Source organism: Drosophila tropicalis, unplaced genomic scaffold (genome assembly GCF_018151085.1).
Source record: "Drosophila tropicalis isolate 14030-0801.00 unplaced genomic scaffold, ASM1815108v1 contig_593, whole genome shotgun sequence".
NCBI lineage: Eukaryota > Metazoa > Arthropoda > Insecta > Diptera > Drosophilidae > Drosophila > Drosophila tropicalis.
Window position 1 is genome coordinate 11406422 of NW_027173070.1, and position 16346 is coordinate 11422767.

The following is a 16346-nucleotide window of genomic DNA, read 5'->3' on the forward strand; positions in this document are numbered from 1 at the left end:
GATGCGCATATATGCGCATTATCGCATTATGTTTGATTTACGCTGAAAAACAATGAAATTAAGCTCAAGCATCAGCCACTTGAAAGTGCACAAAGGGTTCAGAGTGCACATATACCTATATGATTATATATATGTAAATGTTTTCAACATTTGGCCATTAAAAACGCATTAACATGGCATACAATAGCTTGACAAATAACTCGGAATGCACTGGACTCAACCGAGTCCTTGTCCCTCCCACCGCTTCGTTCTCTTTTTGTGTCTCTGCAGCGGTTGCACCTTCAGTTTCAGTTGTATGTGTGATCATGACAGCGTAAGTGAGTGGCATTTTATGCTTTTTAAATGCCATTTTATCAGTGCAATTACATACACAAGCTGCTGACAAATGCAGAAGTCAAGTGAAATGAACAGGCCAACGAAAAAAAAAAAAGAAGGAAACCCCAGACCAGGATACATCAGGCATCTGTGTGTCGTTTGGTTTGGCCATGCTCATTAAGTTGACAGCTAAAGGAATGTCTGCTCCTGTGGTGACCCCAAAAATAACACCATACTCACACACTCAGGTAGAGTTGTCAGGTGTCTTTTAGTGTTGCTTTTATTCTCGTTTCTCTATTTGTTTGCTTTTGGGGAGCTCTCAACACTCCCAATCACTTTTTGTGTACTCTTCTCTTGTCTCTCTGTCTATCTATCTACTAATGAAAGAAGACGACTTCTGTGATTTATTGGTTCTATTTTTGTTGTCACAAAAAGAAAAGAAAAAAAAAACATTTTCATAGGCTCATCGTTTGTCATCGTTTTCGCAACGAAGTGGGCTTTTTTGTTATGCCTTATCTGGCGCAGCAGGCAGCCAAAGTGAACCAAAGGCATCCCAATCCTTCATTTCCTTTTTGCGTACAAATTACTTTAATACTTTTACACCCCGATGTTACGCGGAAAGTGTTTTACAGCACACACAGAAGTTCGCTTAAGGACATAAGGACACACATACACACACACACACACTCGGTCTAGAGTAGAGCAAGTTTTCCTCCTTTTTTTCTTTCTCTCCCACTTTCCTGTTTCAATCATAAAATCAGAACTTTACTTTTGCACCCTTTATAGCATAATCAGTGTTAAGGATATATGTATATGAAAAGGAGTTAAGGAGCAGAGCGTAAAGCGCCTCCAGCTGCAATTGTCTTGTCGTTTTATAGTTGTTGAGCCAGTTGCTTGTTCTGCCTTTTCATAGAGATGTCACACACACACACACCCAGAAACACATCGCCATGGAAAAGTTTTGTTTGTGGCACATGTTTTTCAATTTGCGAAATGAAATTTTCATTGAATTGAAGAAAAACTTACCTTAATTAATGTTAAAAGTTTGACTTTTGCAATTAGCTCGCTTCTGGGTAAAGTCAGTTTATAGTTTGACTCCTTCACTACCCACTCACGTTGTCATCTCTAAGTTGAGCCTTTTGTCCTAAGGGCGACTTCATTTGATATTTAGAGAGATTTTTTTTCATACTTATTATTATATAAAAAAAGGGTTACTGTGTACATCATAAGCCAAGCATTAGATGGTATATAGTTTCTTATATTTATATATGTATTTTTTTTTTTTTTTTATTGCTAATTCAAAGCTAACCAAAGATATTGTCATAGATTTTATGCCAGATGCCGCTGCGTTGAAACATTGAACTGACATTGGCCTGCTGGACATGAAGTTGATATCGTTTAAGGGTATGTGGATCCAAAGGTCCCCAATCGGGCAAAGGATCAAAGGCTTTGCGTATGCGTGAACACAGACTGAGATGTGAGGGTTGTTTTCTTACAGCTGGTATGGCCCAGAACAGTACTTGACCCACACCAAAGGCCGAAAGACACCAGCCAAAAACTGCAGAAGCAAATCAAAGTTCAAAATCGACTTAAAAATTAAGATAGTCAGAATACTCACCATAGACGCCTGGTAAATAAGTATAGTCCTTATAGGTGAGAGGTTCATAGAGAGCTAGCATATAGATCAAAATTGTAATCATCATTAGGGGCGTGACAATCGCCCAACAGATTCGATAGTAGAGCGATGTTTTAATGCCCAGCATGAATTCTACATCACGACATAAACGTTTCACACCATAGATCCAGCCTATGGCTATCAATTCGAATATGGCCAAAACCAATGCCACAAATGTGGCACCAAAAAAGTCCAAGAGATTTAAAACATATTGACCACCGGGTGTGATATAGAACAAACCAAGGAAATAGCCAACAATGGCTATGCCCACCACAACAACCCAATTTTTGAGATTAACAAACTGATCTTTGATAACTGTGGAAAGGCATGAGGCCATGCCCACATTACTGCCAATGCCCAGAACGAAAAGCATCAAGAAGAACAGCACCGAAAAGAGTTGAGGTAACACCTTAAATTTGGCTATGGCATCCGGATACGAAATGAAAGCCAAACCTGGTCCACCATTAACAACACTCGAGATATCTGTCGTATTATTCTCATAGGCCAGATTACCCAAAATGCCAAATATTATAATGCCAGAGAGCAAAGATGTGAAGGTATCCAAAGTTGTTACAATATTGGCATCTCTATAAGGAAAAAACTTAACATTAATCAATCAGTTATCACTATAGACAAACTTAATGTAAATACCTGTAGATATTATGACCAAAACGATTGTATGAGGCATACATGATAATGTTGCCAAAACAAATGGCTAGAGAGAAGAATACTTGAGTTACTGCAGCATACCAGACTTGTGGTTCCAAGAGCTTATGCCATTGCGGCTTTAGGAAATATAAAACACCATCAAAGGCCCCGGGCAAGGTCAAGGATCTTACGAGTAGAATCAACATAACAACATAGGGAAAAAGGGCCAGGAAATATGAGGCTTTGCCTGAACTTTTAACACCCTTGAACATAATGCTTGCTATTATGATCCAAGCCACAGCTAAGCTGAGGGATAAACTCCAACTGGGATAACCAATGCCATCATCTATACTGGGCTTCTCGCGAAGAATTATATTTCTGCCGGAGAGAAAATCAAATTCATAAGAAACTGTTACTCCTTTAGAGACACTTTCACTTACGTGAAATAAAACTCAGCTGAAGTGGTCTTGACTGCAGCTCTGGCATCACTTTGTTGCTCCTGCTCGGCAATGGAAGCAGAGTCCAGGCAATTGGGTCCCCATTCCTCGCGACAATAACTCCACGGGAGGGTGGGATAAAAAGAGTCCACAAAATAACGCAAAGTCAAGGCCATCAAGGTGGCATAGTAAGTGGTTACTATGGCAGTGGCCAAGACCTGGCCATAGCCAATGCCTAATGAAGTAGAACATTCAATTAGTTACTCACATTCGGGAACGCTAACAGCCAAACTTGCCTCTTAGAATGGGTGAAAAATCATAGACCTTGACGCTGCCACGACTTGAGAACTGTCCCAAAAGCATTTCCAAATAATAGACTGGTTTGCCCACCAATATTAGAACTATCAAATAAGGAATAACAAACGCTCCGCCACCATTCTCCAAGGCTGTGAATGGAAATCTCCAGACATTGCCCAGACCTACACTCAATGCTATGCAGGACATAAGAAATTCAATATCATTGTTCCAACTGTCGCGTTTTTTGCCTTCTTCTGGCTCTGCTCCAACATTGCCTCCGTCTGCAACTCCAGCTTCAATTTGTGATTCACCCTTGGGTGAATCTTGTTTCTGTTTGTGATCATTCGAGTTTGCTTTATATGCTCCCGGTATGGATATGGTTGAGGCATTTAATGACCCCACATAGGCAGGATTGAGGTATCCATTGTCGTTGTTGTTATTATTGTTATTATTACTTTTGCCGTTCTCCATGGCACCTGCATAGACAAAATGAAAACAATTCATAGAAAATGTGGTTCCGTTTAACCTTAAACTTAATTCACAAATCATGACTGAAGGTTAGCCTTAACTAGTGGTCAATACTGAGCAAAATTACATGTTACAATTTGGCGCTAACAAACAACATCAAAGTAATTTATGGCAAAAAGTTTTACTACGGTCGTAACGTATCGCATTTCAGATGCCAACCGGTTTTATTTCTTTACAAAATAAAACAAAAACAAAAAGCGAAATCATAGACCAAACATAGCAAAACATAGTAAAGTAAAGTCAGTGACCCACTGACTCACTCGAATCATTGTTACATAACAGCAAACAATAGCAAATACCCGGTAACCAAATTCATTCAGTAAAAACTGCAGTAAACTGGTTAAGTGCAGCAGAAGTAAAAACAAAAAGACAAAGAAAGACCAAGCTTCCAACAAAAACAGGCTTGCAATTTGCCTGTCAGCGGCTTAAAAGAGCTTTAGGGCTTGCCAGGGACCAGTCATCGAAACGAGTTTCTTGGCCTTTATAAGACAAACGTCACCAGAAATTGGTATTTGTTTCAACCGACACTTTCAATAATTGTATTTGCCCAACTGTAGAAACACATTTTGCATAGCCCAAAGTACCCATTAAAATGGCAACGAAGTTGGATCTACGAACTATAAAGTTGCATAAAAAGACAAACAATACATTTTTGAGAGTAAGCTGAAAATAACTTTTTATTTTGATTTGCTATAAACTTACAGCATACAGAAGGCCCTTAAAAACTTATGCCCAAAGAACTGACAACTCTAAATTCGAAACTAATCATTAAACATTTCAGGCCATTTCCTTGGTAACAAATATTTCTCTACAAAGTGAACTTACATATTGTCCTAAAACAATTACCTAAGGTAAATATATGACGCTAAATATTTTATAACTAGCTTTGAAAACAAAAGTCAGCAACTTTAAATATAAAATGGTAAACAAAGATTTCTATGAAAAGTAAAGGTAATACTTGCTTAAAACTAAAAAGCTAAAATTAAACAAGTCTTTATGTCAATAAGTTATAAAGATCTGCCAAAATATGGAAATGTTACATCCACAAAAATAACATTTGTCTTCAAAGCAAAGTTTTGCAAAGGTCTGGCTCTATGATCCGACTATATCAATTCAAAATGCTTTGGCACAAACACTTTAATTTAAAAAAGCAAGAGTAACTTACATAAAGTAGTCATAAAAACTAAACAGTTTTAATTTTTTCGAGAAACAGAACCAAAAGTTGTTAATGGCTAGAAATAAACGTAACCGAATACCGTTTACAAACTTATTTTCAATATAAATGACAAGAAATATAAGTTTCAAGCACTTGAACTGAAATCGAATAATAGAAATCTACATAAAAATGTATTCAAACATAATAAACTTATATGTATGTGCCCAACGAAATCACATTTGTTGCCAATTCTTATTGATCTTTTAGTGGAAACGAATATACCCAAACTTTATATTTCAATTAACAAACTATTGAATGTATGAAGGGGTATGAGATTAAGAGGAAGCAATTTGAAAAACATAAACAAATATGTACATATGTCATCTTTTGATTACTCTGCACAAGGCTACGCAATTAAAAAGTGAAATATTGTTTCCTGAAGTGTTCTCAATCCTTTTTTGGGACGTACTTGTAAAACTTTTACTTCCCAGAACTTGAAGCAAGGCCTGCAACTTTAGCCTGGCAACTGGATAAACAACTTTTACTTAATGATTTAGTTGTGCTTTGCTTATATAGATATTTTCTTTTTATCTGGATCTTTACTATTTCATGAAGAGCATTTACTAGTCGTTATGCTACATTTGTATGTTCTTATTGTTTACCTTAGGCAAATTATTGCAAATTGTTGTGTCATTTGCGCATGCGCAGCTGCCAGATTGTTCTGGCAATTACATACATGTAATTGTCTGCGTTTTGGAAAGTGAAGGGTATTTTTACTACCAATTTTTTGTTGACTGCTACGAAATGTCAACATAAGTATGTGCCAATGCCAACATACATACAAGCCACATAATTATGTGGCCCAAATGTTGGCCAACAATGAAGAAGACACGTTTCTGCTTCACAATGAGAGTGCGATAAAGAAACGAGAAAAAAATGCTTTTGACTCTGGTTTAAATGAATGTTTATTATTTTATATTGGCAAGCCAATTATTTGATTGCACGCATAAACAAACCGAGGGAGAACGAGAGAGTGAGAAAGATACACAGAGAGTTGGGTGCCTTTTGTTCTTTGTTCATTGCCTCGAAACGTGTGACAAACTGATAAAATTTAATGAATTTTCATTTAACTAAGAGAGCAAAAGCGACAACAGGTGGAAGTAAGAAAGAGAAAGACAGAGACAGAGATCAAAAGGCCGTCTTCCTCTTGCTTTTACTTGTTATCCATAAGAATTTTATGACAGGAATAAAGTTATCAGACGTGACCATAAACCAATTTCGTTCTGGAGGCCCTTGACCCACAAAAATTCCACCAGAACTGTACAAAAAATTTCAGCATCTGCCGAAAAGGAAAACTAGTTAGTGACCGTCATTAAATCATATAAAGTAGCCAACTAAATTTCTCTTATCCAATGTTTATAGTGTGGGCACGCGAGCAAATTTTATAGTTTTTATGGAGATGAACTTTAATCTAAATTCACATAAAAAACTAGTTAATTATGTACGAAAAAAAATATTTACAGATGTTTTAATTTTAATTTGTTGTCAGGCAATTTAACATTATTACTGAACAATTATATCAAATTATATTATATTATTGTCGTCTCTTTTTTTGTTTTGTTTTTTAATGTTGTTTTTTTCTTTTCTAGGCAACTAATTGAAAACCGAACCGAACTGCTCGCCACGAATGCCAAAAGCTAACTGAGACTCACCACAAGCGTGTCCCACCAAAGACTGTAAAAAAAAAACTTAAAAAACAAAACAAAATAAAAAAAATAATAAAAAAAAAAAAAACAAACCGAAACCGACAACAAAAGGTGCCTGGGAACTGGCATATCGACTTGACCTAAGGTAAGTGAAAATATTGTTAAAACTTACAGTTATTTAAAAGTTGAATATACGACTTTTAGCTACCCTGTAAGGAAGAAAAACAAGATTTAAAAATTGCAAAATTTTTAAGGCTAAAGTTAAGTAAAGTGAATAACCGAATGAAGTGAGTAACCGAATCAGTTAAGGCAATTACAATACAGTACAAATACCATTCATTGGCTTGAATTCAAATTAAAAGCACAAATAAATTAAGTTTTACTCAGAGTCAACGTGTCTTTATTTCACAACTATGTTCTTTAACCACTAGTGAGTTGTCTCCTTAAGTCAAGAAGTCACTTGAGTTTTGCCAACAATTCCTAATCAAATACTTATCTGTCGTTTCAATTCATCTATTTTTCGAAACATTTTTAAACAGTAAAAAATTATACTAAGTAACATGGCAAGTTTAAGACAACGTAAAGAAAAGTTAGCTATGACATATTAAATATAGGGATGTTTTTAAAATTGAGTGGTTCTAAGAAAACTTGGGGTACTATGTATGTAAATGAAAGTTTTTTAATTAAAATATCAATAAAATACGTTTTTTTAATGGAATTTTAGATGGAATACTTTGATCTGAATATAGTTTGACCTCAATTTTACCAAAGATTCGGATCCAAAAAAACATCCTACAAGATAACACGGATGGGATATTGATATAGGATCGGCACTTGAAATCTTTATCATTTGTACTGGAAACTCAGAGGGAGTAATACTTAAATTGTAGTTGCAGATTCTGCATTAATTCATTTAAATTATTTGGTGTCATTTGTTTAAACATTTGAAAAAGAATAATTTAGGTATTTGTTTGTGTCTATCACAAAAAATTAAGCATTAAAATGTGTCTTAGTAGAGATTATTAGGTTGAAATTCACTTAGTTTATATTAAACTAGTTACATTTTCATCGTAAGGGGGTATGAATCTTTCATTTAGATTACTCTGTACACTCCAGAAGAAGCTTAGAGGAACATTTTGTTCTTATGTTTACTATAAAATTATAAATATTTATCATAATTTAAACAAATTTACTGAATTCAACTTGGTTTTAATAATTTTAGGATTTAACAAATAATTAGTTGTTTAAAAAATATTGAATTTTACGAAAGTTTAGTCAGCTAGTGCTTTATTTAAAATAACAATAAATAATCTACTTATTTTATGAATAATGTGTTCTAATGCACATTATAACAAAGGAGAAAGTTGTAATGATTAATGTCCAATAATTCAATTTTTCGATTACTACAAAAAATTAAAAAGTCGTGATGCTAAATGACAAACTATATGAATACTTTCAATTCTCACCTCAATATTTTAAATAAAAATCTAAATTTTAGTTCTTAGACTAAATACAATCATTTATCTGATAGGGTTTCGCAACCTTTTTCCTTAAAAATGGATATACCTATTAACTGCATAACTATAGGGTATTCAATACCTGTATTAGGTATGCAAACGCTTTGGAATCTTATGTTTGGTAAATTGACTTTTTTCGATTGAGTAATACCTTACTTATTAAACCCAAGACGTGCCTTAAACAAAGACAGAAGTTAAGCTTTGTTGTGTGGTCGGGATTCTTCCATAAGGTTCTTTTGTCTTGCGAAATGGTATAAATAAAAGTGGGAAAAACACGTTTAAGATGTTGATATTGCCCGTCATAAATCAATCAATCTATTTTTGGTAACTGCTACTTGGGTATATTAATATCGCTTTCGAAGTCTTTGGCCAAAAATTACAAGAGGGTGCTGTTTTCTTTCTCTATAGAGTTCTGGGAACACTAAAGTTTTTATATGGCTAATGCTGATAAGATTCGTTTAGGAATTGTACCTTTTTTTATAGATGGTGTAATATCGTTTTATGAACATTAATAAGAGGAAGACAGATAGTGAGTGGGTATGACTATGACTTCATTTGTCAAGCCATTGCAATTGCAATTTTAGTTTTGGATTCCGAAATGTGGCCAGCCACAGGAAAGACAAAAGGCAATACCATAACAGAAATGGAGATGTGGAGAGAGATAGAGACAGAGACAGACTGACAAAGAGAAAGTGTTAGAGTAAATATTTTAATTGGATGCAAAATGTTCATCATCTCACATGTGAGTTAAGGCAAAACGCACATTTGGTTGCGGTTCGGTTTTCGGGCCATACTCTGAAACTAGATAAAGATAGATTTTGCAAAGTTCGGAGAGATGTGGAGAGATGGCAGAGATACACATTAGTATAAAAACCATCACAATGACCACAACAAATTCACAAAAATTTTCACATTTTCGAGCCAAACACAACGTGTTGATGAAAACAATTCAATTAAATGATTTTTATATAGATACATAGACTTTTATAATGGTGCTTCAAAAATTAATAACATATATATACATACATAATTGTATACGTATATATATTTGCACGCACAAAAATGACAATTTATCGCGTTTGGCTCTCTGTTAATCAATTATTGTAATTACATTGATTTTTAACGTTTCAATTAAATCACAAAATCCTATACACAACAAAAAAAAAAGAAAAAAAAAAAAGTGAAATGACATGTTTTTACACTTTTAAAATGTAATTAAATTTTAATAGGGTTAAGCTCAATCAGTGTTCTTCCACCTCTTTTATCTCTCACTCCCTTTAGCTCTTCTATCTGTTTTAACTGCTTTGCGTATGTTTTTGGTAGTTATTTATGGCCATCATAACAAATTATATGCATTAAAAACACATACACACACACACACACACGTAAACGAACAATGTGTCGAATGTGTTTAACTCAATTAATAACAGCTAATGCGCTTTCTGTCTGTTCGCAATGTGAAACAGTTTATTCCAAACGTTATGCATTATAATTGGTAATCTATGAAAATATCAGATAAGACAATTGCGAGTCATAGGAATGCAAAGGTTTTAACGTTTATCTAACTATATAGCATGTTCACATACAATACATGATAGATATAAATTTAATTTGATTATAGTACCTGAAATATAGGTCTAATTGCAATGACAATAAACGACCTCCAACGTCTAGACGTGTTATTACTTTAGAGATATTAATTATGCTTAAAAGGCAAACAAGTATTACTCATTAAAAGAAGTATCGAAGCCCATATAACAAAGCCAAATGTAAGAAATATTTGCATAATTATCTTATAATATTCTGTGTTCATAATAGATGATCATTTACTTGGAGAAATCTTTGCTTTTTCAAAAAGGTAAAGGTAAAATGCATATTTTTTATACCCTTGAAGAGGTTTTGTATAAAAAAAGATGGATCTGGATGGATGATCAGAGCACGTGAAGTCGAGTCGATATAGCCATCCAGACTGTCAGTCAATCTATGAGAAACTAACCATCAAAAATCCCACTGGGAAATATCTTTTTATAGAAATATAGAAAAATCTTATTACACAAAAATCAACTCTAATCAAATCTATTTGGCCTTTTGTTTTAGATTCAGTCTATAAAACATTTAAAGTTAGCATCATAAAGTGAAAATTTCAAAGCCATTTGGCCCATTTTGAGTTAACACAATTTGTCAGCTTCAAACTAATTTGTTTGTTTCGTAGTAGTTAGAATTTACTAATTGCAGTAAACATAATCAACCAAAGCAACGAACTGTAAATTTATAGCCCTACTCCAAAAAGTGTAACTTCGAGTTCAAGAGGCAGTCAAGGCAAAAACAAAAAACAAAGTAAAAACCAAAGGCAAAGCCACTTACAACATTTTCCCAGTCATTTATCAAGAGTTAGCAGGGCATAAATCTTAGTCCTGTGCAAATCGGAATGACAACTGTTTAGCCTTAGTAAAACTGGCGAAAACTGGCAAATGGTAAAATCCAAGACCCTTAACAACAATAATGCCCAATGTCACGCAATTGTTTGTGGCAGAGACGTAACCGTCGACGACGACAACGATGAAGACGAGGACATTAAATTTTATAGCATTCGCCTGTTAGACATTAAAAACAAAAGACACAGGACACACATCCACAGGATGCGGGGGCTTTAGGACACGAGACAGTGGCAAACAAAGCAGGACAAGAGCAGGTTTTTTGGCCAGTGGCAGGTTAAGTGGCAAGCAACATAAGTTGACAAACGCTCTTGACTTTTTCCTTAACTGTCCTTTTCGTTGTTGTGCTCATTTTTTGTGTTTTTGGTGTGATTTATACAGTTAAACAAGATGAAATATTTATGATTTAAATATACTTGCCACCCCATAGTGTCTGTCCTTTTTAACCACTCCCCCCTCTCTCTCTCTCGTTATGGGACTCTGAGTGTCTGCAAAACTCTTGATTTGATTTTTAATCTTTGGTTTATTTAGTTAATTGAATTTCGTACTCAATTAAATCAAAGAACTTTACTTTTGCCCTTTCCCTTAAATAGAATGTTTAGACACTTGCCCGAGCATTCCGTTTAGGTCAGTTATTTTGCATATGTTGTTGCGAAATTTGACAAGAATTCTCATGCCACAAATGCCACAGAATGTTGTCAAAAAGGATATAGAAAATGTTTGTGCTAGAAATGCAATTTCATTTTGTCAGTTGATAAACCTTCTGACAGCTAGTTGATATGCAATGTTGTCTACAAACTTATTCTTGGATTCAAAATGGAATAACTGCAAAATTATGCTATTCAAATTTTTAACTGCTAATTACAAATATCTTCTATATGTTGAAACAATGTCAAAATTTTTGACAATCGGGAAGTAATAATATCAAAACTTTTGAAGATTGGACAGACCGAGAAGCAACAGACAGAGAGCAATTCTGAAAGAGTTATAGGCAAATCGGATAAACTAAGGCTTATCAAATAAGTTTCTTATGTCAATTCATATATGTGGGATGTGGATTTGCGATGTGCATCAATCCCACTGTACACGAAGACGAGACGACGATCAAAGAGAGAACGTGAGCGTGTAAGAAGAGACGATCAAGAGGGATGACGAACGAATGAGAGATGACGACGAGAGAGTTGGTTTTTGCGCGTTGAATAAGACGGACGTGTTTTGAGGTCTTGCGTCATAGTCGGATGCAAGGTCAAGTCGAGTACCATAGACGGGTACTATAAGTCGAGTGTCAAGGCCGGACACTAAGAGTCGAGTACCATAGACGGGTGCTATAAGTCGTGTGTCAAAGTCGGACACTAAAAGTCGATCGCCAAAGTCGGGCGTAAAAAGTCGAAGCGTCATAGACGGACGCCAAAGTTGAGCCGAGCCAAACGTCGATTGTCATTTAGCATAGTGTAATCTCTATGAAGTCGTATTATCATGTAAACCCCCTAGACTATAATTATATCGTAAATAAAACCCCACATATTTTGGGTGCTCATCCGGAATAGATTCAAGTTAGAGTGGTTACAAAAGAGTTTCCTCACATATTTTGTCGTGATAGAAAGAGTGCGGGATACAAGAGACTACCTCACATACATTTTTTGTGCGTTCGTGCGGGAGAAGAGTGAAAAAAAAAGTGATTTTTTTTTTCTCGAACAATCGTGTCGTATTAAGTCGGTCCTGCTCTGCTAGTGGTGAAATTAAAAAATTAACTATGTCGTGTTTAAATGATTTAATAAGTGATACTCTGAAAACGGGTAAAGCAGACAATATCAGAGCATTGCATAAATTTATCTATGAGAGCGAGGGAGATAGAAATAACCGCAAAAGAATTCGAGAATTTTCTGGTTTCGATTTCGATGAAACGAACGCAAAGTACGAAGCAAAGGCGGAATATGTACGGCGAAATTTGACGAACGGTGATCTTGTTTCGATTTGCAATGTATTGGGAATCAAGTACAGTGTCGACGACCTTGCATTGCATATTTTCATGAATTTGAAGCTGAACAATTTGTTGGCATCACAAGACGAAGACGAATCAGACGACGAAGTAGATGATGAAATAAACGACGAGACAGATCATGAATCGGTAGCTACAGAGAGGAACGTAGCAACAGAGAAAAATTGGAGGAACAGGCCGCACGATAGAGCAAGCGAGAACGACAACGAGGAGTACAGAAGAATAAACGAAGAGAGAGATAGAATGATGACGCCGCGTTTTGCCATAAGTTTTCGTGACGTGGAAGAGAACATTCGTATTTTTGACGGCACTAATACTATTGCAGTAGAAGTTTGGATTAACGAATTCAATGAGCAAGCAACGTTGATGTGTTGGAACGATTTCCAAAAGTTTCTGTTCGCGAAGAAGGCGTTAAAAGGCATCGCGAAACTGTTTGTCTTGAGTGAGAGAGGAATAAATTCGTGGAACTCTCTCGAAAAAGCACTTTTGAGTGAATTCAAATCGTGCGTGAGTAGTAAAGACGTACATGAGCAACTGATGAAAATGAAGCGTAAAAACAATGAGTGCGTTTTTGAGTACTTTTACAGAATGAAAGATGTAGCTTCACGTGGACAAGTAAAAGACGATTCATTAATAGAATATTTAATTGACGGCATTGATGAAAAAAGTGAGAATAAGTCGATTTTATATGGAGCGAAAAATTTAAATGAGTTTAAAGAGAAATTAAAGCAGTATAAAACAATGAGTGAAAAAGAAAGTAAGAAAGACAATGGTAAATACAAAAACGACGAGAACAGTGCAAAAGTGAAAGACAAAATGATGAAAAGAAATAATAAAGATGTTAAAAACGATGTCGTGTGTTACAATTGTGGAAATAAAGGACATTACTCGAAAAATTGTGATGATAAAGAGAAAGGTAGAAAGTGCTACAAATGTAATGGATTTGGTCATATAGCTAAAGATTGTAAAAAAGAAGAGATGAACAGTCAATTCAAACCAAACATAAGAAGTATAAAGTCGAAAACAGAAATAACCCGTAAAGTGATCAAAATTGACAATATTGAATGTAAAGCATTGTTCGACACGGGAAGTAAATTTTGTGTCATTCGCGAAGATTTGTATAAACGTTTGAAAAAGCAAGAGTTGAGTAGCTTTGACGGTTTCCTAATTGGATTTGGCGGCGGTAAATCAAATAAGATAAGGCCAATTGGACATTTCGTGAATTCTGTTTTGATTGACGACCAATCGTTCGTGCTAGATTTTCTTGTAGTTCCGATTAGATTGTTAGATGTCGAAATGATCATAGGCGAGGAGTTATGTTTGCAAGCTGACATTATATTTAGTCGAAATGGTCTAAGAGTAGAAAAGTTCGAAAATGAAAGTGATAAAATAAACATTCTAAAAATTGATGTCGCAAATAATAAAGATGAACTTGATAAAGACGAAACGGCAAGCACAAGTGCTAAAAAAGATGTAATCGATTTGATATCTAATTGTCAACTGGTAGCAACTAAGACGACCAATGAAGAAGTGGCAGAGTGCGTGAACGAGAAAGTCGAAGAATGGTTGGCTGATGGCATAATTAAAGAATCATCGTCCGAGTACACAGGTCCGGTGGTACTTGTAAAGAAGGATGTCCCCAACGCAGAAAAGGATCAGATTATTGGTCAGGCCCATAACAAAGGACATTTCTGGGCAACACAGACGAAAGAGCTGATTTACAAAGATTCTTTTATTAAAAGCTGTATTCCCTGTATTATCAGTAGCCGTGAAGTTGGCAAGCATGAAGGTCCTCTCGAGTCGATTCACAAAGACTATAAGTATATTGATGATCCGGCGAAGCGGTATCGACAAGTTAGCAAAGTTCAGCAGGCTATCAATTCGACGTACACCAGAAGTATTGACACTTCTCCATTTGAGTTACTAACTGGCGTTAAGATGAGGACCAACGATGACCATAAACTGAGAGATCTTATCAACCAAGAAACGAAGGCAATATTTTCAGACGAAAGAAGCGAGCTCCGTGCCAAGGCGAAGGCACACATCTCCAAGATCCAAGACGAAAATAAGAAGTACTACAACCTACGTCGTAAGCAAGCTCGATCTTATGATGTTGGCGACCTGGTTGCAATTAAGAGGACGCAATTTGGGAGTGGTCTTAAATTAAAACCGAAATATTTTGGACCCTACCAGATTAAAAAGGTGAAGAACAACAACGCATACGATGTCGAAAAAGTTGGCAAGTGCGATGGGCCTAAAGTGACGTCAACATGTGCAGAGTACATGAAGCCCTGGAGCCTAAACCGAGACGACGAGGAAGATGACCCAGCATTCGGGTCGAATGCGTAATCAGAATGGCCGAATGTGGGATGTGGATTTGCGATGTGCATCAATCCCACTGTACACGAAGACGAGACGACGATCAAAGAGAGAACGTGAGCGTGTAAGAAGAGACGATCAAGAGGGATGACGAACGAATGAGAGATGACGACGAGAGAGTTGGTTTTTGCGCGTTGAATAAGACGGACGTGTTTTGAGGTCTTGCGTCATAGTCGGATGCAAGGTCAAGTCGAGTACCATAGACGGGTACTATAAGTCGAGTGTCAAGGCCGGACACTAAGAGTCGAGTACCATAGACGGGTGCTATAAGTCGTGTGTCAAAGTCGGACACTAAAAGTCGATCGCCAAAGTCGGGCGTAAAAAGTCGAAGCGTCATAGACGGACGCCAAAGTTGAGCCGAGCCAAACGTCGATTGTCATTTAGCATAGTGTAATCTCTATGAAGTCGTATTATCATGTAAACCCCCTAGACTATAATTATATCGTAAATAAAACCCCACATATACTTTAACTGAATTCTTTTAAATATAAAGTTGATTTGTTCATAGAATCACAGATGATAGCTCTTTCAATTCAGCAATCATTTCATATGATATATCAATAAGTGGTCTCCATGGATGCATTTATTCGAAGACAGAATTTAACTAGCACTGAACTAACTCTAAAACATATTAAAATCTTATAAAATATTGAAGATTTTTATCTTTTTGCATGTAATTATTATTAAGTGTTACAAGTATTGTGATAAAGTCCTTTTGAATTTACGTATACTTCTGTGGGAAAAACCATTTAAGAAAGGCAATTGTTTTTTAAAAACAGAATTTCTACTTCTTTAATCTCTGAAATCTTGACTAGTAGTAAGAGGAGCATAGTATTTATTTAATATTCTTGTTTTAATTTACTTTCTAGTATAAATACCTTATAAATTGCTTATTGTAGTGGCCATAGTTCAAGTCCATGAAACATTTCATTCAACATTCCGTTGAGCTATGATGAACCAAGGCAAACAAGAAACTAAAGTTGCAACAAAAAAAAAACATTCCTTTAAACCCTGCCGGACTTTTTGTGTTTTGTTTTTTTTTTTTGTAACTCACTTTTTGTGCTTTCTTTTACTGTTCGAACACTTTGTGCTTTCGGTTGCTTCCATCGTTGTTCAATATGTCGTCGCCTGCAAATGGAGGACATTTGTCAACTTGTGTCAAATTTTCTTGTGAACTTCAAGGGGTAAATATAAAAGAAAACAAAAAACCGTGCTACATCTTGCTGTTTCACGCACAGCTTGTGGCATATATGC

The 16346-nt window shown here is 35.6% G+C and overlaps 2 protein-coding genes across 5 annotated transcripts in view; one reads left to right on the forward strand and one right to left on the reverse strand.

The window, feature by feature from the left end:
• The window catches only part of LOC137577117 (AF4/FMR2 family member lilli), a 53999-nt gene that overhangs the window by 8519 nt on the left and 29134 nt on the right, over positions 1–16346 (forward strand). The window contains exon 2 of the mRNA XM_068290507.1: positions 6706–6907. The gene's annotated coding sequence lies outside the window, so the exon portion shown is untranslated. The remainder of the gene's footprint in view (positions 1–6705; positions 6908–16346) is intronic.
• On the reverse strand, positions 1587–16208 carry LOC137577119 (sodium-dependent nutrient amino acid transporter 1). 4 transcript variants are annotated; one of them, XM_068290509.1, is made up of 7 exons: positions 16147–16208; positions 15971–16066; positions 3372–3848; positions 3079–3310; positions 2642–3016; positions 1934–2577; positions 1587–1873 (listed from the first exon to the last, which is right to left on the reverse strand). In XM_068290509.1, the coding sequence occupies exons 3-7, from the start codon at positions 3841–3843 to the stop codon at positions 1620–1622; spliced, it is 1977 nt and encodes a 658-aa protein (XP_068146610.1). In that variant the 5' UTR covers positions 3844–3848; positions 15971–16066; positions 16147–16208; the 3' UTR covers positions 1587–1619. The 4 variants fall into 4 exon arrangements, with proteins under 4 accessions (XP_068146610.1, XP_068146611.1, XP_068146609.1 ...); XM_068290510.1 differs by lacking the exons at positions 15971–16066; positions 16147–16208 and adding an exon at positions 6769–6776; XM_068290508.1 differs by lacking the exons at positions 15971–16066; positions 16147–16208 and adding an exon at positions 6578–6740.